The sequence below is a fragment of the Chrysemys picta genome, chromosome 2 (genome assembly GCF_011386835.1).
Source record: "Chrysemys picta bellii isolate R12L10 chromosome 2, ASM1138683v2, whole genome shotgun sequence".
Classification (NCBI taxonomy): Eukaryota; Metazoa; Chordata; order Testudines; family Emydidae; genus Chrysemys; species Chrysemys picta.
In genome coordinates this window covers 255,607,213-255,634,365 of record NC_088792.1, presented here as the reverse complement: position 1 = coordinate 255,634,365, position 27,153 = coordinate 255,607,213, and the positions used below count along the sequence as shown (strand labels likewise).

Sequence of the window (27,153 nt, the reverse complement as noted above, 5' to 3'; positions counted from 1 at the left end):
GCATTGTCCAATCCTGGTCAAGTGAGGTCAGTCTGACCTTTGGTCCCCTTTTGGGGCCCTACTTCCTAGGGTACTGGTTCTTTGTCACATGCACAAATCTTGGTGTTTTTCCCAAACAAGCATTGTTAGGGGAACAATAGGAGGTGATGACTCCACCAAAATGATCTCAGCTCCCTTTATCTGGGTCAACAGTCAGAGCTCCTAAACAGCTTCTTGACCATTAGGTCCTGGCCACTTTCTTGGTCCTAATTTATGATCCACTATCCTTTGACTTAGAAAAATTCTTCCTTACCCATTCATATGTTTCATGCATATACTTTCTCAAGGTCTATGAGGCTTCATGAGCCCAATAAGAAATTGCAGAACTGTGTGATAGGTTATTTCACTCTATCAAGTTTCTGCTTAATGTCTTCATTCCTATAGGCCTATATGTCCTACATTCAGAAACAATCTGAAGTCAAACTAGAAGACACACTAATGCTCAGATTAAAAGATTAGTGGAAAAGGTACCTTAAGGCAGTTTGTGGCACAGACCCCAAGGAAGTTATATTGTGTAACGACATAACTCAAAGCATCAACAAAAACAAACTATAATTTATTACTTAAGTAGTGCCATAGAAATACATGTTGCTTTACAAAACAAGGAAAGATTCTTCTGTACAAAGAAATAATGTTCAGAGACTAATTTCTTATTGATGAAATTGGTATTGTACAGAATGAAGGAAAAAGGGAAGGTTGATATATGAGAGATGCCATGTACGTGAGGCTTTTATTGGAGCTTTCTGGAAGTCAGCAAAACCAGAAAGCATACAACTGAGCATTGATAGGCAGATAAGATAAACTAGCCAGACAAATGGTCAGGTATTGAGCAAAGGTCTTCATATGACGGGGATAAAGAAGTGTGGAAAGTTCTATAGGTGATATAGGGCCAACTCGTGGCATATGACTGACCAGTAAGAAGTTTTGCAGGCTACCATCTGCTACCTCAGAGGGCCAAAAAAAACTATGACCATGTTGGGAACATAAGATACAAGATTAAGAATTCTATGCAGATTGTATCTTGGATAGTTTAGACGTTATGGCAGATGCTCTCATAATTTTTTTTTATATTTTAAATTGTTATATAAAATTAGGAAATTAAGCTATGTTGCTCAACAAATCGATAAAATGGCATTGTGAACATAACTCAAAATACGTTTTAAAGGTCTAGGAATTTTAAAAAGTGCTTAATGTCATCATGCCACATTTGAAATAAAATGATACCTGTAAATCAGGTTTATAATAGAAATGCAAGACTGATCTACAGAAATAGAAATAATTAGAAATGCACTGTATCTTAAAAATATTAATTTGTGCATTATAGCCAGTATGCTCACAATGCACTTTCTTTAGTTCCACAGGGGATCCTGTTAGCTCTAGTAATATTTAACATCTTCATTAAAAATCTTAAGAAGAAGTAAACAGTATGCTAATTCAATTTGCTGATTATATTAAATTGGGAGTTTAGTGCAGGCACTAGGGAGGACAGAAAAATAATATAGTTTGTCCGAGGAGAGGCTACAAATATGGACAGCATTAGGTTCAACCTGGAAAAACACAAGTTAATACATATGGGAAAGAATAATGTCAGAGACATATTCAGTGGACGGCAGAAAGCTAGGACGTCTTAACTCCGAGAGAGGCCTAGCAATGATTGTGAACAGCAAATTAGATACAAGCTTACAATGCAATGTGGTATCAAAAATATCAATAAGCTTTTCTCTGCATATGCACAGGTAGAGTGTTATGTATCATAAATATGACAATTCCCTTTTATACAGCATTGAAGAGATGGCAGTTAAGACACTGCCTACAACTATGGTCAGTATTTAAAATTTGGGGAATACAAAGAAGGGCAATAAAAATGAGTAAAAGCACAATGTATTTATTTACAATGAAAGATTTAAAAAGCTGAATATTTGAAGGCTGGCCAGAAATATTACTAACGCAATCATTTTATATCAACCTGATCTCTTTCTTTGAGAAGATAACTGATTTTCTAGACAAAGGAAAGGCAGTAGATTTAATCTACCCGGATTTCAATAAAGTATTTGACACAGTTCTACATGGGAAATTATTAAATTAGAGAAGATGGTGATTAATATGAGAATCAAAAGGTGGGTAAGGAACTGGTTAAAGTGGAGACTTCAATGGGTCATGCAGAATGTGAACTGGCAATCTAGAACAGGGATCAGCAAACTTTGGAATGCGGCCCATCAGGGAAATCTTGGCGTCATTGAAGTCAATAGTGAAACTGCCATTGACTTCAATGGGGCCAGGCTTTCATCCCAAAATTATAGCATTGGAAGATGTAGAGGCAGCGGCATTTGAAGCACTGTAAGTGGCAGCACTATAAATATTACCAAGTAAACTGTTTACAAACTGCAATGGAACCCACTTAGAGTGAACTCCAATCTAGCAAAATTCTGCTGATAATGTAGTAATGGAATAGTATGAACATTTTAAATTTATTCAATCATCTTTCATTCTGCTTATAGTTTCAATCCACTATTAGTTGGTTCCATTGGCATTTGCTACAGTTAATATCTAACAGGTAAAATACTTTTGCATGTAGGAAATGTTCATTTTTCACTGATTCCCTTGAAACTGCAGAGGGAGAAGTTAGGATGTCTCTGGCTCCCCTGTGGACTTCAAGTCTGGGGGCAGTTACAATAGCACAAGGCATCCCATCCCTCTGATTTGCTGGGAAGTTTGGTAGGGGGCTTGGAGTTACCAGAGTAGCTTCAAAAGTGGGCAGTGCTGGCCCGGGTGCCCAAGAAATAATTAGATTCAGCACAGTTTGGTAGCCGCAGCCATCGGGGACTCCTACAATGTCCCAATTGTACTTCAAAGAATCCCTCCCTGACAGAAGTGTTCATGGAGGAAGGAGGTGCAAACACTGCCTGCCTACCTTCTCTGGGGGAATGAATCCCCTTCAGAATGCAGCTGCATTCCAGCATTGTCCAGGAGGCACAACAGTCAATCCTCTATGCCAATAGAAGTGACATTCCTAAAATGTGTTATTTTAAGTCTGTCAATTTAAAAAGATGCTAATTGTCTTCAAAGATAAAAAAAATATTGTAGTGTACACTGAAAACAAAGGGGGGGGGGAGGAGAAACAGGAGATCCAAAATTATAAGGGCACTGAAAATAAGGCTTAAAACGTAAGCACCCTAAAACAACAGAGAGAACATAGGCCCTGACCCAGGAATGCACCAACTCTCAAATCCTGCATACATTTACACATGTTTAATATTGACCACCTGAACAACCTGAGCAAAGTAACTGATTTCAGTGGGATTGCTCACATGCTTAAAGTAAAGTTAGGGTTACCATACTTAACAAATAAAAAAAGAGGACCCTCCACGGGGTCCTGGCCCCGCCCATTTCCCCACCCCCCAGCCCTGCCCCAACTCCGCCCCTTCCCGGCCCCCTCCTCCCTCCCACTCCCAGCCACGCGGAAAGGGCTGCCCGAGCGCTACCGGCTTCATGGTTTGCTGGGCAGCCCCCAGACCCTGCGCCCCCGACCGGCGCTTCCCCAGCACAGCTGGAGCCCGGGAGGGGAAGTGCCCAGCCGGGGGCGCAGGGTCTGGATGCTGCCCAGCAATCCGTGAAGCCGGTAGCGCTTGGGCTTCGGGCAGCCCCCTTGCCTCCGGACCCTGCGCCCCCAGCCGGGCACTTCCCCTCCAGGGCTCCGGCGGCGCACGGTCCGGAGGCATGGGGGCTGCCCAAAGCCGGTAGCGCTCGGGCAGCCCGGCTTTTAAACAGAGCCGAAGAGTCAGGGGAGGAGCAGAGTCGCCGCAGCCGGAGGCTCTGCTCCTCCCCTGACTCTTCGGCTCTGTTTAAGAGCCGGGCTGCCCGAGCGCTACCGGCTTCGGGCAGCCCCCATGCCTCCGGTCCCTGTACCCCCGGCCGGGCACTTCCCCTCCCGGGCTCCGGCGGCGCAGGGTCCGGAGGTATGGGGGCTGCCCAAAGCCCGTAGCGCTCGGCTCTTAAACAGAGCCGAAGAGTCGGGGAGGAGCAGAGCCGCCGCGGCCGGAGGCTCTGCTCCTCCCCTGACTCTTCGGCTCTGTTTAAGCGCCGAGCTGCCCCAGCGCTACCGGCTTCAGGTAGCCCCCGTGTCTCCGGACCCTGCGCCGCCGGAGCCCAGGAAGGGAAGTGCCCGGCCGGCGGCTGGGGTCCGGAGGCAAGGGGGCTGCCTGAAGCCCATAGCGCTCGGGCAGCTCGGCTCTTAAACAGAGCCGAAGAGTCAGGGGAGGAGCAGAGCTGCCGCGGGAGGGGAAGTGCCTGGCCGGCATTTTCCCGGACATGTTCGGCTTTTTGGCAATTCCCCCCGGACGGGGGTTTGAGTGCCGAAAAGCCGGACATGTCCGGGAAAAACCGGACGTATGGTAACCCTAAGTAAAGTGTATGCATAAGTGTTTGCAGGAGTGGGGCCTCAGTGTTGTGGGCTGGGTGAAAACGTTGTTTTAAGTTGGTGAGTGTACCTATCATTGAGGGTGAATGTAAGAAAAAATAAGGGCCTCAAACAAAAACACTGGGATATGTCTCTGCCCAGAACAAAAGCACATGTGAGTCTGCTCAAGGATTAGCACTTTGTGGGGAAGAGGGTTTTTGCTGAATATTGTTTGATATGTGGGTGGATGTCTGTGTGTGAGAGAGAACGGGAGAAACACCAGACAAGAAGACAGAAAGCAACAAGGAAGCTCCATACACAGAGTGAATAAGCATGGCCCTGAGAAAAGCCTAAGGAGAACTTTTGGACTGAGTGCTGACTGAAAGGGGCTTGGAGCTGTTGTTGTTTGATTTTTCCTGTGTCCATGGAAACAGGTCTTTGTACATTGTAAATATGATTGCATCAAAGATGCCTGACTCCATCTCAGCTTCTTTGACTTGCTGCTCAGGTGAAAAAGGGTAACAATAACTTGCATAACTTTACACCTCTGAGCATTTCCAATTAAATCAATTGAAAAATCTTTGAACTCTTGGAAATCAATGGGAATATTGGCATGCTTGAAGTCATGCACATGTTTAAGTGCTTTGCTGGATGAGGGCTTTACTCTTTTCATTTTTCATTCCTACCTATTTTTAAATTCTCTATACATTTCTGGTATCCTATTTACATATTATTCTCAAAGAGCCAAACTAGCTGTGACAATGTTTGATTCTTTTTAATATACACTTGTTATTAAATAATTAGCCTAGATAAACAAATAGCTATTGAGGGCACTCACTGCTTGCCTACACACATAATTTTTCCTGATCAACTGTATGTGTGGATGCTCTCATTCTGAAACAAAAGTTCCTAGTTCCCATTTAGCTTAAGCCACTTTGGGTAAGTCTACACTTCAATTAAAAACTGGTGGCTGGCCTGTGACAGCTGACTTAGGCTCGCAGGGCTTGGGCTCACGGGCTCTTCAGTTATTGTATAGACATTTGGGCTCAAGCTGGACCCCAGGCTCTAGGACTCTGAGATGTGGGAGGATCCCAGAGTTCCAGCTGTTGCCCAAGCCCAAATGTCTACACAGCAATTACACAGCCCTGCAGCTCAAGCCCTGCAAGCAGAAGTCAGCTGGCACGGGCCAGCCGTGGATGTCTAATTGCAGTGTAGACAGGGCCGGCTCCAGGCACCAGCCCACCAAGCTTGTGCTTGGGGCGGCACCTGTAGGGGGGTGGCGCGGCGCTCCGGCTCTGGCCGCCGGGGAGAGCAGAGCCCCAGCTGGGCTCACCGCCCCCCTCCCCCCCCGCGCGCTGGCCGCCGGGGAGAGCAGAGCCCCAGCCAGCTCGCCACCCTCCCCCCGGCGCTCTGGCCGCAGGGGAGAGCGGAGCCCCGGCGGCCGGGCTCTCCGCCCTCCCCCCTGGTGCTCTGACCGCTTGGGAGAGCGGAGTCCCAGCCAGGCTTGCCGCCCCCCCCCCTCCGGTGCTCTGGCCGCCGGGAAGAGCGGAGCCCCGGCCAGGCTCGCCACCCTCCCCTGCCGCGCTGGGGCGGGGGGGTGGGGGGGCAGCGGGAGGCTTTTTTGCCTTGGGCGGCAAAAAAGCCAGAGCCGACCCTGAGTGTAGACATACCCTTTGAAAGGCACTCTTGTTCCAGGATAATCTGCATTAACTTTCAAGTGTAGGCCAGTCCTTAGAAAGGACACAGGAAAAGCGTGTCTGCAACTTTTCTTCACTGTTTGGTTTCATTAACTAACATTAATTTTAAAATACAGCGGAGATCAAATTAAAGCATAGTTTCAAAAATATACTTAGGGTCCAAATGCATGAGGTGGTGAATAGTTCCTGTAAGGTGCTGAATGTCCTCAACTCTCATTGAAACAAACTTCAATGGTAGTTGAGGGTAATCAGCACCTTGCAGGATTCCTGAAAATCACTAAATTGCTAACAGAATCAGTAACATTTTTCCAAGAAACTTGTTTTAAAATCAAAAAATATTACTAGCTACCAATATTTTATATTGCATTAGAAAGTAATGTACATCCAAAGAAGTGAGGTTTTACCCACGAAAGCTTATGCCCAAATAAATCTGTTAATCTTTAAGGTGCCACCAGACTCCTTGTTGTTTTTGTAGATACAGACTAACACGGCTACCCCTGATACTTAATGTACAGTTTAATTTTCCTTCACATATGCATACTGCCATTGAACAGTATGATCATATTTGCCATGACTCCTGTAATTATTTGTCCTGAAGTGCTTTATAATCTAATTTGTACTCCCCAGGAACCATAATGCAATTTAAAGTGAGTCACCTTTTTAATTTGTCTTTCAGAAGCACATGCAAAAATGACTTTCCTAGCTACATAATTTCATGGAAATGACTTCATTAATATTTAATTATCCCTGGTGGAACTCCAAATTCAATACAGGCACAAGAGTACTATATCAATTCTTATATAAATGTTTGTTTATAACTGAAATATGTGTGTGTGTGTGTGTGTGTGTGTGTGTGTGTGCGTGCGTGCGTATAGGTACAGGAATCTTCTTGATGATTACAATAAAATAAAAGTATTTTAAATATGTGTTCTGGATTTCATATTCTTCTCCTGGGGGAATTCTGTATCACTGCATGTGCGCAGAATTCATGACCCCCATAGATTTTTTTACTTCCCCATGGAAAAATGACTTCTGACGGGGAAGCAAAGGGAAGCAAGAGCAATCACGCGCCCCTCTCTGCAAGTTCAGGCAGGTCGATTTGGGCACCCGGAGCAGCTGGTAGAGGCGTAAATAAATGTCGGGGGTGGGTCTGGGCAATTGTGCAAGTGATAGAGAGAGACACTCTGTCCCTCTCGCTCAACTATTGTAGCACACTTGTTGTGGAGGGGCAGGGTTTTCCAGTGTTTCTGAGGAGGTAGGCATGGAGCAGGCTCTGTCCCCTCAGGCAGAGAAGAATGTAGCCGTCAGCCTGCTTAGTAAATTGTTCCCATTGTTCTCAGTGAATTCCCCCAGGAGTATAAAACAGGTGTAAAAATGTTAAGGCTCCTTTACATTGCCAGAGTGGTAAAAAGGAGCTTTATTTTAAAGGACCGTGTGACCTTATAAATGCTTATGGTACTTTAGGGATTACAACTGGGCTAAATTTTTGGACTGAAAAATTTTCTATCAAAATGTGCTCCATGAATTGTTTGCAACTGACCTTTCTGGAGATGGTCAGTAGCGAATATAAATTGTAAGTTTGAGTCCCCAGCCCTCACTTGCTCTTCAGTTGCCTATGATGTAACACTGAGCATATGCCTGCATATATTTGTTAACTGATAACTAGAAGTAAAGGGTCAAAACTAGCTACATTACTATTAGACAGAGGGGGTTTGGGAATTTCCTCCTATGCTCCCCACTCCCATTCTCCATCCATTGTATTGTAGTTTAAATAAATTACCAAAATAATTGAAACTAACGTGATTATACTGTTTTATTTTGACAAAGAAAGTATGCAGAATTCTACAGAATTGTAAAATATCATGTGCAGAATTTTCATTTTTTGGTGCAGAATTTTTAAATTTTGGTGCAGAATTTCCCCAGGAGTAGTATTCATAACATATGTGAGTGCAGACTTACTAGACAAAAAAGGGAGAAATCAATAACATCCAATTGCATAGTTCTGACAATTACCAGTATCTCCTTTTTTCTCATTAGTCTGTGTGAAGGGGAGCAAGTGAAAAACATGACTGGGGAGAATGATTTGGGGATTTAGAAGATATCCATCATATCTAACCCAAAGTTTGTGAAAAGGGCATTTTATTTTACCATTCCGCAGGCCAGAATTCATTTCCCCACAGATATTCTATATTCCAGTTCCTGGTATTGTCTAAACCACAAATAAGTTCCATTACTTAAAGGTTTGGGTAAAGGTAAGAGGAATGTCATGTCAGGATACTTAACAATGATTGGACTGGAGACCTAGATAATTATTAAAACAAAATAAAAATATTACCTGGTGGGAATCATTAAAGGGAAGAGATGCTTGGTTGATCAGCACAAGAAAGACAACACCTGGGGTTCTAAGAGGATGAGGAAGGAAAAGGCAGATTTGTCTTTGCTGCTATGGAGCCTTTCTCCTTCTCCCCCACCCAGAATGCAGGTAAAGATTGGAACATGGGCAGGGAGAGGGTCCTGAGGGAGGAAAGAATGCTCCATCTCTCTCTGCTTCCATTGGCTAGGCTGCATGTGTTGGTGGGTGGGGGAGGGAGACTTGATTGTCTTTTGTGCTCTCCCCTCCCCTTCCTACATATGAAACCCTGGGCCATGCAGCAGTAGTTCTGCTGAGGTTGTTGCCCCACCCACTTTGCCCTAAAATGGAAGTATAGTTTGAACTGTTTCCAAGATGCTATAGGTCTGACCAATCACCAGTTTTTTGGATAAAGAAGAAAGTTTTCCATTAGAGCAACACTGACAAACTATCTGGTGGGTCTTTCTTCTTCTTTGAATCTTCCTGGTTTTAGGTAAAGAGAGCTTGACAGGATTTTAAAGTTGTTAATTTATGAGGGAGTTTGAAAGTTTGTTACAACTTGCAGTCAGTGTCCAGTGAGGGTGAAAGGCTCAAAGGGGCCAGCTCCTAGAAGTAAACAGGAGGAGGATGAGAGGATTCAGAGGTAGCCTGGATCCTATGGGTTAGGCTGAAGAGGGACAGCCCCAAATACTGGTTATTTGGCATGAAGGTAATTTAATATGTACTGGACGTAAGTAAATAGTTGGTATTTTGCGGGGGGGGGGGGGGGGGGAGGGGATGTTAGCCCCTTTCCTTATTGATGTTAGAAGTTAATAACATTGCAGACTTCCTTTTAAAAATCCTCTGTGTCCTGAGCAATGTTTGTTACTCTCACTGGTTACACTTTGCCTTAAATTACATTGTAAACTCTTTGGGGCAGGGAACATGACTTCTGATGTATTTACAGAATGCCTAGCATAATGTAGCCCAGTCATACTTGGGGTGTTTGGGCATTATCAAAATTCATATCAATAATACACAATATTAAATAATAACAGCAATCACCTTGAAATGAAAAAAATAAATCAAAAGCCTACATGCCCCACAGGATATTGTTGCACATGCAGAAAAAAGAGCACTGCTGTCTTTGGCCATATATTAAGAAGTGAGTTCCCTATCTTTGAACTTAAAAGTTTTATTACCTTTTTCTTTAACCTTTGCACAGAATATTGAAATTTGTATTTCTAGCCATGGAAACAGCTCCCTAGTGTTTTAAATAATACTCTCTCCTGCTCTCTCTCTCTGTCTCTCTTTCTCTTTTAGATTACTAAGTGGCTTAATGAAGGGAAATTAATTCACACAGGAACACAGGAGGTTTTTTCTCATACTTGTTCTTGTACAGCACCAAATACAGTGTCAGTGTTCACCCATTAGTATTATTATTAACTGTTTCATATATTTTATGTTTGAGCCAGCATACAACTGTAATTCGCAAACCTTAAAATGTGTGAAGTACACATCAATATCTCTAGAATAAACCAGCAAACACCAGTGGCAGAGCCTTTATGAACCTTTAAAGTGAGTTACAAAATGTCTTTTTGCTTGCTTGTCTATAGGAAAAAAATAGCTTTCAACCATGTAAAAACATAATTAACTGTACTATACTTCTGCATATCAAAAATACCATAATTGACTTGTTTCAGATTGTGATGCTAAATGTCATTTCCTTCTTTAACATCTGTACTGTCTGAAGCTTCCAGTATTATCTTTATATGCTATTTAATTTTTAATACTTCACTGTTAAAATTAGTAGAGCAAGTATTAATTAAAAGCAATAATATAATCAAGTTGCCAAAAATATTTAACATACCAAAATTTCATACCTGAGCATGTCATGGAAAATCAAATCCCATATTTGGACATCCATGTAGGTACTTGCATCCACATGCATACCCCTGCTTACATACTGACTTGTGCATCCAAATGCAGGCTTTGGATGTCCTATTAAAGGACTGTGATAGACACTAATCAGACAGACAAGATGGGTGAGGTAATATCTTTTATTTGACCACTTCTGTTGGTGAGAGAGACACAAGCTCACAAGCTTACACAGAACTCTGCTTCAGGTATTACTTCACCCATCTTGTCTTTCTAATATCTGACCTAGGACCAACACAGCTACAACAACACACAGATGCTAATCAAGCATAACTGAACTTTAAATGTAGGTACATTATATGTTTTATTTATTGTGCTTAAATATAGTATACATAGAAAAAAAAGAATAAATAAGGAAAAAAGCAGAAATGATTTTTAGTGGTAAGGAACTACTGATCGTAAATGTTTTGCATACAATATGAATTTCTCTTTTAAAGATAAATTGCATGTAATTGACTATGTTTTGTTGAAAGGTCAATTGAACAATTGCCACTAACAGAAAGAGAGAGTCTAATTTTCCCTTTTACTTTTCTTATGCTTTATAGAAAAAAGAAGAGAATGCTCTTGATAATTTTGGAAAGTAACAAGTTTAATGAAGTAAGTTTTTGAGAGTATAAATTAAAGTGAAATTTTATTTGTGTTTTGGTTTTGTACATTTTATATTTATCAAATTAAAGGTTGTTTTAAGATATATAATAACTTAATATATTCAAGTTAAAGATATTACTTGAGGTTTGAAGTAAGAGAAATTCTTTTTTGAAAAAAACTGCTGTGCAGACTTGAAAACAAGCAAACACAATTAAAGCTCCCTTGAATAAAGAGATGAAAACAGCTGGCAGAGATCTTAGAACACATACCCTAAACATTGATGAAAAAAGTGTGAATGTTTATAAAATTGAAATTATGTAAGTTTTACAATAAAGAATGCTAAAAATCTACAGCAGTGGCATCTATGGATGATGATAGGATTGTAAAGCACCTTTGGATTGTTTTAACATTAAGAAGAGAAGTATCGTTGGTGTTCAAGCCTTATCAACATACATGCATAAGAAATAATGTAAATAAGATTATTGAGCTAATGCCTTCAAGATAATACCGTCTAAAGCAGGTAAAATCAATGAAACCCCCTCCCCCCCCAAAAAGCATTAAAAAAGAAGGCCCCAAAATGTTAGTGGTTTGGCATGAAAATGACAATCACAAGAGGAGAAGGGATAGAAAGAACTCTGGCTGCAGAATCTGCAGCCAAGACAACCTGAAATTAAATTTTTCTGGGGAACTGTTGAGGTAAACCATCTCCAGGGAGAACCCATCAAGGACAAACTATTCAAGAAAGAAGCAAAAACTCTCTTGAAGAAGCATAGCAGCTTCATTAGCCAAGAAGATTAGCTGACAGTTTGTGGATGACAATTTAAGCTTGCTGAAACATCACAAAGAAAGTTAGTTAAATTGTTTCTGCCTCTCTTAATAATAGTTAGACACATGAATCTGGAAAACCCGTTATTCTGACTTAGAGACAAGAAAAGGTATTGATTATAGTTGATAAGTTACTCTGGCCATAGACCGATTTCTAAGACAATTTTTATGGGACTTGTAAGTTATAAAGACTTTAGTGTATTGATACTTAAGTAATTTCCCTTTCTGGACTCTCTAAGCCTTTTGCTTCAAAGAGGCAAACACATAAAAAAGGTGGTCCTCTTATGGAAAACATAAAGCACATTTTGAATCAAAATCTTAGCATAATTATATACCCATGATGTTTAAATATGCTGATAAGATTTATTCAGTAACTGATAAGTACTAAACAAGTATTTCTAAGCGATAAATATTAACTGTGTATCCAATAACTGTTGAGAAATAATTAAATAAATATTAATCATTACACCAACATACACTGTGTTAATAACTGCATTTTCAGACCTGTGAATTAAAGACATTTAAAAGTCACTCTTGTTTCATATGAAGAATATAAAATGAAACTCACCCCAATATGAAAGGCCAGCATATGACCTCTGCACCATTTACGTTTCACTTCAGAAGTATTTTGGGTGGCTTAAGTGGGATATAGGCCTTGGACTGGCCCTTTACACAGAGGTGAGTTACCTCCATCGAGACCAGCCCAAGAATTCACATAGAACAGTATTAGATTATGGACATGGACTTTAGGAATTAGGAGAATGTTTGTATTGGTAATTACTGGGCTTTCTGAGTGCACCCATTCTGTACATTTATATTTTGCTTTAAAATAACTTTCAAACTGCACTTGGTTTCAAGCAGTGACCAAAGTACTCTAGTGTTTTATATCTGCAAAGTAATTTCCCTATAGAACCCACATATGAAAACTCAGACCTCATTGTTAGCAATTTAAAATGTCTAATATAACTACTGAAAATCAGACGCTTCTAGAAAACAAGCCTTCTCAATTACAGAGAAGGATGTGAAAGGTATGCTTGGGTTCATTTTAAACAACATGTGATTTAGAAGGTACCTATGCATAAAGAAGCATGTTGTGGCTCACCACCCTAGGAACATTCTAGAAAAGGCCAAGGGGAGGAGGGTGAGCTCAACATGTGGCGTGGAGAAGTATAAGCATTTGATGAACAAATCCATATATGGAAAGGTTAAGTATGATTGGCTAGAGGTTTGTGTTATGAAACTTGTTATGTAACTGCCATGTGCTATAAAATAGCAACGGGAGGGGCTCCTTGTTGGAGGGACTCTGGCTGATTTTTGTACCAGGGGCTCTCCCTTTGTGCACATTGAATAAAGTCTTGTTGAATTGAATTGAATGAAGTATTGAAGACCCTTGATTCTGCCCAGCATCTGATTCATTTGGTTATTACTGGGAACCACAAAATCCCAACAGCTGCAATGTCAAAAAGAAAGAAAGCCAATTTTTTGAACAAAAGGACAACATAGGTGAGGAAAAGAGAAAACAGTGGTTTTCATTTTCTTTTGGAAACAGAGTAGTTTTGTGAGATAGAGAAGAGTTTTACTTGTTCTTACTTTTTCTAATCTAGATGGTTCTGAACACCTGCTGAGTAATACCTCATGTGAATTCTCATTTTGCTCCTCAAGCATTTCATTACCTTTTACACAGTAAGAAATACTTAGTGCAGTCACTGATAAATGTTGCTGTCTTCTCAGAACTGGACCAACACAATCCTTTACTTGCAGGAATTCCTTAATATAAAGTGTCCAGAACACAGATGTTCAAAATGTATCTTGTCTTTCACTTGCACCCCATAAAATTCTGTAGTATTGATTATAGAGTTTAAAACATTTATAAGCCACTTAATAGCTGAGAGCCATTATACGTAACTCATCTTTTGTCCCTGTTTCTTGATTCTGACCTCCATAAGCAGGTTACTTATCTAATCCAAAATATAACCTACTGTAAAATACCATGGGGGGATGGTCTTTAGCAACCATGTGCCACATTTTTTTGAACTTACTTAATATTTCTAATTGCAATGCCAGTCAGATTTGACATTTAAAATAGGGCTAAAGAAAAATGTATGAGCTTTTAATTCAATCACTTTTCATATTAGGATAATTTAAATAGTATCTTATTATAAAGCACTCTCAGATTCTTTTAGGAAGAACACAATGTAAGGCATTGTATTGATATCCAATAAAAACATTATACAGATGTGGAGAGAGAAACACACATAAATGGTCCAGATTCCCTTTTGCAATCTGGCTTCTTTGCCGCACTCTGATGTCACAAAAGATCCAGAAACTAGACAAATCTCCTCAACTCAAGAATTTCCTGCTCCTTGTTGGAGGGACTCTGGCTGATGTACACTAGGCACAGAGGGCTTCTTTACCACCCTCTCTGCCATCTCTGCCTTGCATAGGAATTTTTCTAGAGACAGGAGGGGCCTGGCAAGATGCTCATATGCGCTAGCTATTGTCTGATGCCAGTCAGCTCCTTGAGGGCCAATATCAATGGGTGTAGTTTAGGATTGCTCTGAACTACACCGGGGCCAATGTACAGCTAATCTGAAAATCAGGGAGCTGCAAGTGGCTTCTTGGTAGCTACTCCCAACAGAGAATCTGGCCCAGTGTTTCTATTTTCCCAAGCATGAACTCTATATTGTATGTATTGCATATGAAGGGAAAAAATTATCAAAAAGCACTATAACAACATTTGTTATTTTAATTGCTGTAGCCCTCTCTGGGGTAGGTAGCCCAGAATAGATAAATTGGCAGAAAAGGTAACTTGAAAAAGATTTCGGAAGTGCAGTAATTTTTCCTAGTCTGATTTATAATTATTTTCTTTGATTATTATGAAAGATATGCTTGTCTTGTTGAGGTACAGGATAAAGCAACACTTTCCTTAAGAAACTGAAGAATACATATTTGTCTAAATATGACTACAGGTGCAAACCATCAAAAGAGACAGCTTTGTAAACAGCTGTCACCAGATATCTTTGAACTTCGTAATGCTCAAAAGCTAGAGAGGGCAGGAAACTAAGAAAGGATCAGATATAAAGGGACTTTAAGAGTCATTTCTTTACAGAGTGTGTAATTAAATATGTGGATCAAATTACCATAGGCAGCGGCAAAATCAGCATTTGTGAACATTTTGAAAAAGGAGTTAAAAAGGCACTTCAAGGAATTATCATTTGCAAGGTTCCTGCCATTTCATTTTCAAGCAGATATGAATGGATATAATTTTGCTTACATATGTGCACTAAAAATTGCTTTAAGAGCCTCCCATGCCAATATCTGATTTCTAGTCACAAGCAGTTTAGCCAGACTGATAGAAGTAACTCACAAGGTCCCATGATTTTATGAGACCAGTAGCAGGGTACACAAATATTAAAAGGTGGGTATGGCTAAAGAAGTGAATCTAAAATGAAATAAGGAGTAACAACAGTAGATGAAAGACCAACTGTCATTTGGTAGAAAATAAGTAGATGCATAATGGACTCGACAAGGTGCCTCATGCATTTTCTCATGTTCACATATGGTATCTGAATAAAAATGAAATATAGAGCAACCCATGGGAGGCTCTTGTCTTTAACAGGTGGAAGAATGTCTTGCCAAATGGAAATTGGATTGTACAGTAGGCCAAGAAAATCATCTATGTGGAGGACAGACAAGTATAACTGTTTCTTAAGCATAAGTATGGAAACATGATGAGTCAAAGCCTAAAGGTTACCGGGAGGCTTAGGTTGCATATGCAATACTTTAAATAAGCAAGAACTGCCATGGAAAGGGTCAAGACAAATACTTGACAGATATTAGCAAACTTATTTGAGGTAATATAGTATTTATATGACAGAAGGAACAAAGAGCAAAGTGAGCTGTCATGTTAAATAAAACCTGCTGTTAAATAAAAACCAAGAACACAAAATGAAAACATTGGGATAAGGAGGAAAAGAAGAAAAAATTGAGAGGTAACACTTGATGAAATGAAGGTAAATATTTAAATCAAGATGACATTGTGATGAGTTTGCAAACTGAGTATAAGAACCTTAAATGAGAGATGTATGTGGATGATGAGACAAGACAACAAGGAATACATTTTAAAAAAAGTACACAGAGTGACAGCAGTACTGAAAAAGAGAGGCAATTAAATAGATTTTTTCAAGACCACAGGAACATTATACCTTTCCCACCCACACAACCAGCCCCAATTACAATGCAACCAAGGCAGTAGAAAAATCAAAGCTAAAAAGCCCCAAAAGAAATGTGCTGAGGCATACTGCAAACTCTGTTAAGAGCAGGAAACTCATCCACAGAATTGTGCAGACTCTCCAATTGTACAGGCATATATCAAAACAGAAGTCAAATAAAGGAATCTATTTACTGTGTAAGGATGTTTAATTTAGGGGAGATTCTTGTGACTGTATAAGTAAACTTGATACAATCTATGAAGACATTTAGGTCTTCGAGAATGGACAGAAAATGCCAATTAATTCTTAACCCAGTATCTTAAATAGGAAACTCATACAATTGAAAGAAATTTAAAAAAAAATCTCATTAATCTTGTAGGGAACATGATTGCTCAATATACTGTCTGCTACTCTTTGTCAGGAAAAAGTGCATATGATAAGTGACTGATCAGAACAAATTCAGATGAAGTAGATGTATGGTCATTATCAGCTTTATTTAAGAATCAACACTCAAAATGAACAATGGGATGGTTTAGCATTTTGAAAGAGTTAACTTGTTTTCAAATAATGTACAAAAGAAGGGGGGAAATCACAAATGTTATCCACTCACCTAGAAAAAAGGGAGTTGCACTCATTTATGTGAGAAAAAAGTATGGTTCCAACTTTGCCACCCAAACTCTAAATACTACAAAATGGATTGCTACTATGTTGAAGGATTTCAAAATTAAATTATGCTCTTTTCATCACATACAGTATGCGGTGATGGTACTCTTCTTAACTAACACAAAAGGATTAAGAAAACAAGCTAAATAAAGGAGACTTTGGTCTTTCTTGCAAACTGAAATTCTTGTAGTGTGGGGAGGTGTCACCATTTAGGACTGGACTATATAAATATAAGTATTTCTATCCGCTATTTAGCTACATTTTTCACACCCAGCTATCCTTCTTTGCTCCATCTTTCAGCCCATATCGATAATTTTTTTAGCACGTTCCACTACTGCTGTAATTGAACTGAATGAACTCTGAAAAAAATCACAGCTTGGATAAAATTAACTGGTGTGCTCAAAACATAAATTACAAAGTAATAATAAAGGGTTGTTATGTGCCACATAATGGATTTAAACTGGTCAGAGATGTCCAGTGGAAAATCCCTCCTTTTGTAGATGAAAGATCACAGAGGTGGCTCCTCTGCTTCCTGCACCAGCTTCCCCTCCAGCTCTTGGTGAATAGAGAGGGAGGATACGGTCCTGGCCTGAATGGGGCAGACTGTTTCCTTGAAGCTCTAACTTGCACTGGAGCCAGGTAACTGGGGCTCAGGGTCTTACAGCTGGCTCCCCCTGCCCCTGACACAACAACAGAGCTTAGACAATTGAATGCAAACAGAGCTTAGACAATTGAAAACCAGGTCCAAAATGTCCTTTTCTGTAATGAAGTCCCACTAATTTGGACAGGTGTATGCATAGTAATACATCTAACCAACATCAGGAGGGACTAACTAAAGAGATTACCAAGGCTATGCTGCTCTGCACTATAGGTTCTAAAATTCTCAGGGCCAAATTTTCAAATGTATTTAGGTGCCATAAGATGGAGACGGGCATCTTGTATGATATTCAAAAATATCTAAGCAGCTTAGGGTCTAACTCCCATTTTTAGCCACTTACATACCTTTGAAAATCTAGCCTTTAGTCTAGCAGCTATGTCTGTAGGCACACAAACATCTCCTCTCAATGAAGCATGGAAGTGCTGCCTGGCAAATCTCATCCACAAAAGCAGATTTTTTCTGGCCAGGACGCACTCATCCCTCTGACTGACTTTTGACTCCATAAGGACAAACTTATGTCTAATTACTTGATACAACAGACTAACCATTCTAGTTATGACTGAAATATAGCATTTCCCACCTTTGGCCCTTGAAGAGTACAAATATTTCCAAAGGTTTGGAGTTCTGTTTGAACAGAATGTAACAGCTATAACTATGCCTAGTGCAGTGGTTCTCAAACTTTTTTTTCCGCGGACCACTTGAAAATTGCTGAGGGTGTCAGCGGACCACTTAATGATCTGTCCAAATGTTGTTTGTACCATTAGCTAACTATTGTAAAGCACTTTGGATAAAAGCATTATATAAAAAAAACCTTAATAATTAACTTTTTTGTTCTACAAATAAAAGCACACAACTCATATTTTAATATCAGTAGTCTTACCTTTCTAATGCGATGGATGTGCCCTCTCTCACCTGCTGCGGCAGCCTCTGAGCTGGGGCTGGGAAGGAGGGGGGTCTCTCTCACTGCAGCAGCCCCTGAGCTGGGAAGAAGGGGGGGTCTCCCTTGCCGCAGCAGCCCCCGAGCTGGGGCTGGGAAGGAGGGGGGGTCTCTCCCTCTCTCCCCCACCACAGCAACCCCCAAGCTGGGCTGGGAAGGAGTGGGGGTCTCTCCCTCTCTCCCCAGCAGCTGAAGCCCTGGAGCTGGGGAAAATCTGGCTACCGCAGCCCTGCACGTCCCAAATTCCCCCTACCCCCTCTTCTCACGCCACTGCCCTCTCCCACCTACCCCATATTACCCCAAGGCCAACACCTCACCTTACATGTTCATCTTCTCCAGGGTCCAGGCACCTAATTAGTGGAGCCACGTCTGCACAGCTCCACTAATTAGGTGGGTGGCCACCCAGGTGCACCTTAGAGGGAACTATCTGCAGACCACCTGAATGGAGCTCGCGAACCACAGTTTGAGAACCTCTGGCTTAGTGTATACCATAAGGGCTCCTTTGGGGTTGCAGACTGAAAGCAAAAGGAAGGGAGATTAATGGCTTGATTTCAGAGGAATCTAGACCTAATTTCAGGAGTAAAATTTGTAACTATCTGAGGCATACCTTGTCATTATGCATGACCAGGAAAGCAGCTAGCTCCTATATATTCATAATTGAAGTAATGGCCACCAAGAATAGAAGTAACAGCCATCTTAACAGAAAACCAAAAGAAGGGAACTGACACTACTAATGGCTTCAAGAGAGGAAAACAGCTGATGAAAAACAAAGTTAAGCACCGGTTCTATGGAATGAGGCTTTGCTGAAATAATTTCACTGTCCTCAGACGTCTGTTCACTAAAGAGTATAAACCTCTGGAAAATGGAAACGGCACAGGAAATGGAGCAGGATTTCAGATTCATTCTCCAATCCTTTCCTACACACCAATAAAACGTATCCCAACTTTTGTAGTAAATACTAGAGGGGGATATTTATCTGGACTATAGTAACCTGTCTGAAGCTCCTATAGTTTCAAGTGTTTCCTTTCATAAGCCAGACATTTACATGCAGTTTACCCAGTGCACTGTACGACTTTAGTTCATGCAAACGTAGACCTGAGTTTCTACTTTTCTGGAGAAAAATCAGATCTGTGGGTGAGAGCATAAGTAGCCTTGAATCCTTTGACCAGTAAGGGCCGTTTGGGATTTATTAGAATGAGTACTCCTTTGTCCATCTTGTCCTTCGCAGGACTCCCTTTCCTTCATGGGGAAAGGAGAAACAGCATACATCAGCAGGCCTCTTTAGTTGAGAGAGAAGGTTTGCTTTGCCCAGGCTTGAGATTTCATGTACCGATCAAAGAATCTAGGGATCTTGGTGTCTGTGATCACAAGAGGTCCACTGCTGGGGTGACCCATTGATTGCTTACTGATTGGAAGTCCTGCAGATTCAATGCCCAGTACCTGTTGGCTCAGCCAGTCAACCTGCAACTTGAGAAAGCCTGCCCATTGCATTGCCATGTTGAACAGCAGGTAATCCTCTGCACACTGAACTAGGGTCAATGCTTCCTGTATCAGTCTTCTACTCCTGATCCCTCCTTGCTTATTAATATAAGTAACTAAAGTGGGTGTTGTCCACACACAACAGGGCTAAGAGATTCAGGATTTCATTTCTGAAGGTTTGAAGGGTAAACGCCACTGCCTTGTGTTCCAGCAAGCTGATTTGGAGACACTTCTCCTGATGGGACCAAGTGTCTTCACATAACTAGGACTGGACAGCTACACATCTCTGCAGGCTTGCATCAGATGTTGTTAGGCCTGCCTGAAAATCCTGCAGCAGTATGACTTTCCAATCACAAGGATTGCCTGACCACTGGTGGGAGTAAGGTTGTGGCTGGCAGATCATTCTTTGGGTTCCATTGCTCCTACAGGGTACAATGAGGCATATTAGCAGATTTTTGTGTCCCAAATTACTAGATCTATGGATAAAAGAACAGGAGTACTGGTGGCAGCTTAGAGTAGCCCACGAAAGCTTATGCTCAAATAAATTTGTTACTCTCTAAGGTGCCACAAGTACTCCTGTTCTTTTTGCGGATACAGACTAACACGGCTGCTACTCTGAAACTAGATCTATGGATGACATTTCTAGTATGTATGTGGATGAATTATTCAGTCATCTCCTGGCATGGGCTATCAGCTTTGAAGATTCTTTTCTGAAAGCATTAACTTACCCCTAAAGCCATGCCAACACATGCTTTAGCAGCTAATAAAGAATTGTCTAGGTTCTGTCATTGTATTATAAACCTCAAGTGTTTCACAGCAAGTCCGTCAATTGTCAAACAGTAATGAGAGACTCTGTGAGCACTCGGGCTTTCACCAGTCATCCAGATCTATAGATGAGGATATGAAAGCCATTGGCAAAGCACAGTCATTATTGCTACAATAAACATTCCTGGGTGCTGACATTAGGCCAGGTGGACTGATTTTCCCCAAAAGTTAAATGGGGTCTTTCTGAGGCGACTGAGCAATGGGAATATGAAAGCATTCATCTTTAGAGTCTACAGAGGCAAGAGCAATCCCCCAGGCCTTACTAAGATGATGACTGAGCATACACTAGAAGCTGAGCCACTTCAGATCTAAATTAAGATAAACTCCTATTGAAATCTTTGGCACAGCAGTTAGGAGCAATCAGATCTCTAAGAAACACTGTCTCTCTGTTATGGCTTGAATATGCCAGAAGCATCCTCTCCTCACTGTTTTCTGGATAGAAAGATGAGGGGGGCAGACAGAGACCTGGATATTCACTAAATCCACAAACTAATCTAAAGAACTCACCAAATGAACCTTATGGTCTTCTGAGATCCGTACCAAGTGCTGTCTGAAGAAGTGAAGTGGAAAACTTCTCTTGAAAGGAAAGGAGGAAGTTTCAGAGCCCTGGGATCCAAAGCTCTCCATGGCTTGGTTTGCAAACTCTTGCAGTTTTGATTTGTTCCTGATGTAACCCTTCTGCCCGTCAGAGTTGGCAGCAACAAGGCCTGGGTTCAGTATCCAGGGGTTCCGTTTCAATAACACAATGCAAAACCGGCTCGAGCCCCCACCCAGTGACCTGGGACAATTACATACCGCTCCCCTGGGTACCTCTAAGAGGCAATACTTCCCCTCTCGCAAGCACAGAGTTTGAGTGTAGCAAAAGCCTTTTAATAAAGGAGGGAAACAATGCGGCATTATATTGGGGAAACACCACAAACAGGATTCATAACACAAACCATGAGCAAAAGACCCACCCCCAAGTTAGTTTGGCAGTGTCCTTTTCCCCTCAGGGTCTTAAATTCAGCAATCCAACAGTCACCCCACCCACAGTTTCTGTCTTTGGTCAGTGCAGCCCCCAGAGTTCAGAAGTTCATTTGCAGAGTTTACCTCCCAGCCCCGCCCCACTTAACACTGCCCAGATCCCCCCACACACACACTTAACACAGCTCTCAGTGATTTCAGCTCTCAGTTAGTAGTGAGCCCCAGTGCTGGCACACTCAGAACCACTAGCCCAAAGTAGGTCTAATGCTTAGACCTAGGTATCAGCGCTGCAGCATGTAATAAGACTCCTAACGGATTCAAAATTAGCTCTGTTATTACACAGTGGAGAGAGGAGGGGCCAAAGTGGTGTTTAGGGCCCTCAGAAGGGGCCCACACTACCAGGTACACATACCTGCCGCCAGCCTCTCTCAGTTCACTGGGCTTTGGAACCCATGTCCCTTGCCTAGTGAGTGCTACTTAGTTGAGGGCGAGTCCCTCCATCATAAAATGCCAAGTACAGTTCTACTGTCCTTGATTCACATAACCAGGATAACAACACCTTATTACTGTTGCCCCAATAACAAAGAGACTAGGGATCCCACAGCTGCCAAAGTGACCATTTGGGCAAGCAGTCCCATCAGGCAAACAAGATCAGCTCTTGAAGTCCTTTTCCAAAACTCACCACCAGATGTCAGGGTAGAGATCATTCTGACTCTGCTTACACTGAGAACTATTTCATGGTGAGATATTTGGAACCTTGGTCTTTAGTGAGACTTGAAGGGAAACTAACAACAACCTGAGTGTTCTTTATGCTAGAAGGAGGAATATGATATTTTTTCTCATCCTGGACAGTCTACAGGGTTTGCTCTTCCCTAAATAGCATCTCTCCTATAAGGAGCTGGCTATAAGGCACTGTTCAGCTTGGAATTTTGCTTTTCATAAAATTCTTCTGCCATAAGATTATTGGTAAGCAGAAAAGTTACCAGGTCCAAGGAGGCATCAAGAAAAGCTAGCTTCAAGTCATGTTTCTCCCAGGATTGCTCCACAGTTTCCTTGTGGTCCGGGAAACATGCTTAGGGCAGGAGAAACCTATGCCCTCTTTGGCCACTGAGAATGGTGCCAGGCAAGGAGAAGGGTGAAGGAACTCCTAAAGAACACCTTGCAGGGTGAGGAGTACCCTACAACTATCATTCCTGTACTCCCAAGCATACAGAAGCTTATGGGGAGTGGGAAACAATGACTGGCTGCATCCTGGAAAGCTGAATTTAAATTAATTATGGCATAGTTAAACTGGGATGATACCAAGGATTTTCAGATCACCCTCCTTGTATACAGTTTTGTGAACCTTGTCAAGGGAACCTTGGCTCAGGCCTGGTGCTCACTTTGAAGCTTGGGCTGTCTGTTTGATGCCTGCCCATGAAGGCAAAGGAACCAGAATGAAACCTCCTCTGAGGAAACAGAATTGGAGCCAGGAGACAAAAGATACAAAAGCGGCCAGCCATATGGAACCATATCTCAGCTGCAATCCATCAAACAATCAAACCTGCTTCTTCAAAGGCACAACTGCCAGCTGGTTGTGTCTACTATGCAGCAGAATTCCCTCTTTGGGCTTGTCTAGACCAGGAAGATGCATCATGTTAGAAATGTGTTAACAAATATGATGTGTAGCAACTAGTGTTGACAAGGACAAGTTTTAAAATGTATTCTCTGGTTATGGTAGTGAGGACCCTCAAGTTACTCATAATTAGTGAACACATTAGCACATTAGTACCCTAGGTACGAAGTTGTGTTTTACATTCTGTTAGTTAGATGTGTTAGTTAATAATGGTTTCTAACATAATTGCTTTCTCCACTGTAGACAAGGCCTACGGCCATAAGGTAGTGATAGATATGGGGCCAAAGGTGGGCTGCAACAAAAAGGGAGAACTAGGTGTGAAAAAACTAGAAATGTTGGGGACTGAGCTACGAAGCACACCCCAGTCCAGAATGGTGTCTCTTGTAAAAGAAAGAATTAAACATGACTGGCATAAGGACTTTTTCCTGTCACAGGATGTCCCTTTTTTTTTCTCTGTGGAAAGTTTAAAGACCCAAAAGGATAGTGTATGCGTTTTATTACTGTTATTTTTTCTTTATAAAAACAATGGTTGTTTTTTTTCTATTTATTAACTTAGAAATATCCAGAAATGCAAAATGTAGTCTCTTCTGGTTTTACTGATGGATGTCTTGGAGAACTCAGAGTTGTTTATTGTGAGCTCTTTGCATCTTATTAGAAGAGGCAGGGTGTTGGATCTTTGCCAATAACATTTTTCGTCTTAAATACTCATGAAGCACTGAAATTAAATATCTGTTAACAAAACAAATAGACTTTTAAAAACGTATGGCTAAAATTCCCTTCCCCACTCAAATGCTCAGCTTTCTGAATCCTTGACTCCAGTGTTCTCACTATTTCACTATGATTTCACCATAGAGTCTTCCAGATAACATAAGACCTGAATTTCAAGTTAAAAAGAAAGCACAACAAAATAAAACTCTTTTTTCATTTTTTTGGACAAAATACATTATAAAGAAGCCAAAAAAGAAAAGGGATCATTGCTTTTCCCCTTTACAAGTCATCTTTGTAGTTAATGCTTTAAGAAAAGCTAGCTCACAGCATCCTGGGTGTTTGTTAGAAAAATGTGTATTGAGTCCTGATTTATTTTTTACCAGGAGAAAAGCAACAATAAATTAGTACATGATAAATAAAAAAGCTCTTTACTGAAACTAGAAGAATGCCTTTAAAAATTCATACCTGAAACTACACCAATTCCATCATCACAGTCATAGTCAGAGACTTCACTATCACTGATTCTTTTGGACCCTGCAGAAAAAGAATCGTCACAAACATATCAGTGTTATTATTGTAAGTCAGAACTGCTCAGGCAATAATAATAACCAAATGAAATGTATTTCAGACTACATAACTTGGCAAAAATATATAGATAAATACAAGGAGAATCAATACAGGATCCTTGGAACAGAAAGATATGTACATTATTGTAATGGTTATTAAGTGGCACATTAACTATTTTCCTCTAAATCGATAAATAATAGTTCAAAAGTGAAAGAATGAAATCCAGCTGCAAAATACTGAAGTTATGCTATGTTTGCATTTGTTTGTGCTTGTTTGCAATATGGCTAAACTCGTACATAAACACTTGGAAGAGGAATTATAGCTATTATGTTAAATGAATGCTACATTTTCTAAAAGGTTATGATCATCATTATTAGGGCTTAGCAGCTTCATATGCATAGTTTGCATCCTGCAAGACAATGTGAAAATTCAGAGGAAAAGAGGTATTTTAATGCTACCACAGCAATCACAACACTTGTTAAAATAGCTAGAGCTTAGTTGGCAAAAGCAGATTCTAAATCCATAATTAGACCTAAAATGTAGGTCATGTATGACAAATAAATGTGTTAGCCTCTGTTTGGCTTAATTTTACTTACACACATTTATCTCTTTCTTCTTTGGCATCTTGTAAGTACAGGAGGGGTGCATGCTATGCCCAACCTGTTTTACTGCTGATATTGGAATGTTAAAATCTGTATACTAACATGTGGGTGATACTCACCCATTCATAAAAGAGAATGTACTTTTTGAAATGAGGACAAGGCACTCTGTATTTTTTAGCATTCTGTAGTAATACATATTAACAAATAATTACATGCTCACAAGTGTGTGTCAGCTCAGGCTGTTTGTAATCATCCAATAGGTCACTAGCTATGAGACTTAACCTGTTTGCCACCAGTCTTTGACATGTGTGCAAGGTTTCTGATGGGTAGGAAAGGGACACAGAGACTAAGAAGAATCACTACTCAGGGGAATGGAGATTATTTGCATATCTCTTAGGGTGGATCCTAGCCCCTTCCTCCATAATAGGGAAGAACCCTATTGTAATAGAATCAGGGGTGTATAGCCAGATTGCAGATCCAATGAAGAGGATGTGTCCCCTTGGCGCATAGTGCATGCCATTTTACATAGAATCATAGGGTTAGAAGGGATCACAAGGGTCATCTAGTCTAACCCCCCCATGCCAAGATGCAGGGTTTGTTGTGTCTAAACCATCCAAGACAGATGGCTATCCAGCCTCTTCCAAATCATGAATGAAACACTCTGTATTTATAAATGTTTTGAAGACAGACAGCTTTAGCAGGCAGAGAATTCTAGAAGACCTCCTGTAACTACTTTCCACATTGGACCAGATATTAGACAGTGATGTAGAGACCTGTGCATAGTTCTGTCATCAATATCCCAGAGAGATATTGCTTTTACATGCAAGGTAGCACAGACATCTCCCAGGTTTACCACCTCTCAGCTGAGTGCCATAACCACTGGACTATGGACTTATTTCTCACTCTGTCTCAGGCCCAATGTATTTTTAATTACATATACAAAGTGGAACAAATTCAACAGGACAGTCTAAGACAGACATCAGAATAACATATTGTCCAGTGGTTAGAGCTATCTCAAGATGATAGATGGCCTTTCGGTGGCTTAGTCAGTTGGGGCTGGATTCACAAAAGTTGGCTAACTGCCACTTTAGGCACCTAAATCCAAGAATCAGGCCCCACTGGGAATCACCAGACCTCCCCCGCCTCCTTGGCTTCCACAAAACCCTGGAGGTGCCTAAGCTCATTTCGCACCTAAATTTTTGCAATAAAGTTCCCAAGGCATCTATGTTTCTCTCTCTGATCATGTGCAGAGCAGCTCCACACCAGGTGTCCCAACATGTAAGCCCCAGAACAATGCAAGAACCAGGGGAAGACATGTGTTCCTCTGCCTAACTTGCCTGCGGAGCATGATCTGGTAAGTGGACTCAGAGCTCGCCTACCAGATTGGGCCCTTATAGGCAATCTTACACATGATGATGAGGAGGAGAAGTGAATGTAGCCCAGTAGCGGGGCCGTAACCCCGCTCCTGCCCTGAACCGCTTAAAACAGCCCTGTGAGAGGGCTGTAGCGGGGAACCAGTAAGCCTGGGCTGATTTGGGAAGCAGCCGCAGCTGGGCCACACCCCAATCAGGCCGCAGATGGCCCTATAAAGGGGCTGTTAGGCTGGAGCAAGAGAGTCTCTCTCTGGATGTTGAGAGGGATGGGCCTGGTTGCTGGGAGCTGAGCAGGGAACCTAAAGTGGAGCAGGGCTGGGGAAAGGCCAGAAGAGCTGGGGAGCTCCGGCCTGGAAAACCCCCAGGCTGCAGGCCTTGCTAAAGGAGAAGAAGGGTACTGGGATTGCAGAGGGGCATCCCAAGGGTAGGCGGAGGCAGCCGGTTCAAATCCTCCTTGCCGATGATGAGTGGCAATTATACTGCAGTCCGCCCCAGTGAGCGGGGGCTAGACGGTGACTGGTAGTAGCCAAAGACTGAGGCAAGTTGGGGATAGGGGGTTGGGGTTTCCCTGCGGAGTGGAGACCCCAAGAGACTGCAGGGTACTGCAGGGGCACAAACCCTGACATAGAGGAGCACTGGGGTCTGGGAGGGACATGGGAGCCAGCGGCAAGGCGAGACACCAGCCTGCAGAGGGTGCTTCGGAGGTTGGTGAGCTAATTCCCTGGACGACCAGCAGGAGG

General features: G+C 41.6%; 1 protein-coding gene across 25 annotated transcripts in view; it reads right to left on the bottom strand.

Annotated features, from left to right (window-relative positions):
- The window catches only part of RIMS2 (regulating synaptic membrane exocytosis 2), a 782,248-nt gene that overhangs the window by 245,598 nt on the left and 509,497 nt on the right, over nucleotides 1–27,153 (bottom strand). For all 25 annotated transcript variants that reach the window (XM_065585993.1, XM_065585982.1, XM_065585999.1 and 22 more), the window contains one exon: nucleotides 24,337–24,405. In XM_065585993.1, coding sequence (XP_065442065.1) covers nucleotides 24,337–24,405 — 69 coding nt within the window. The remainder of the gene's footprint in view (nucleotides 1–24,336; nucleotides 24,406–27,153) is intronic.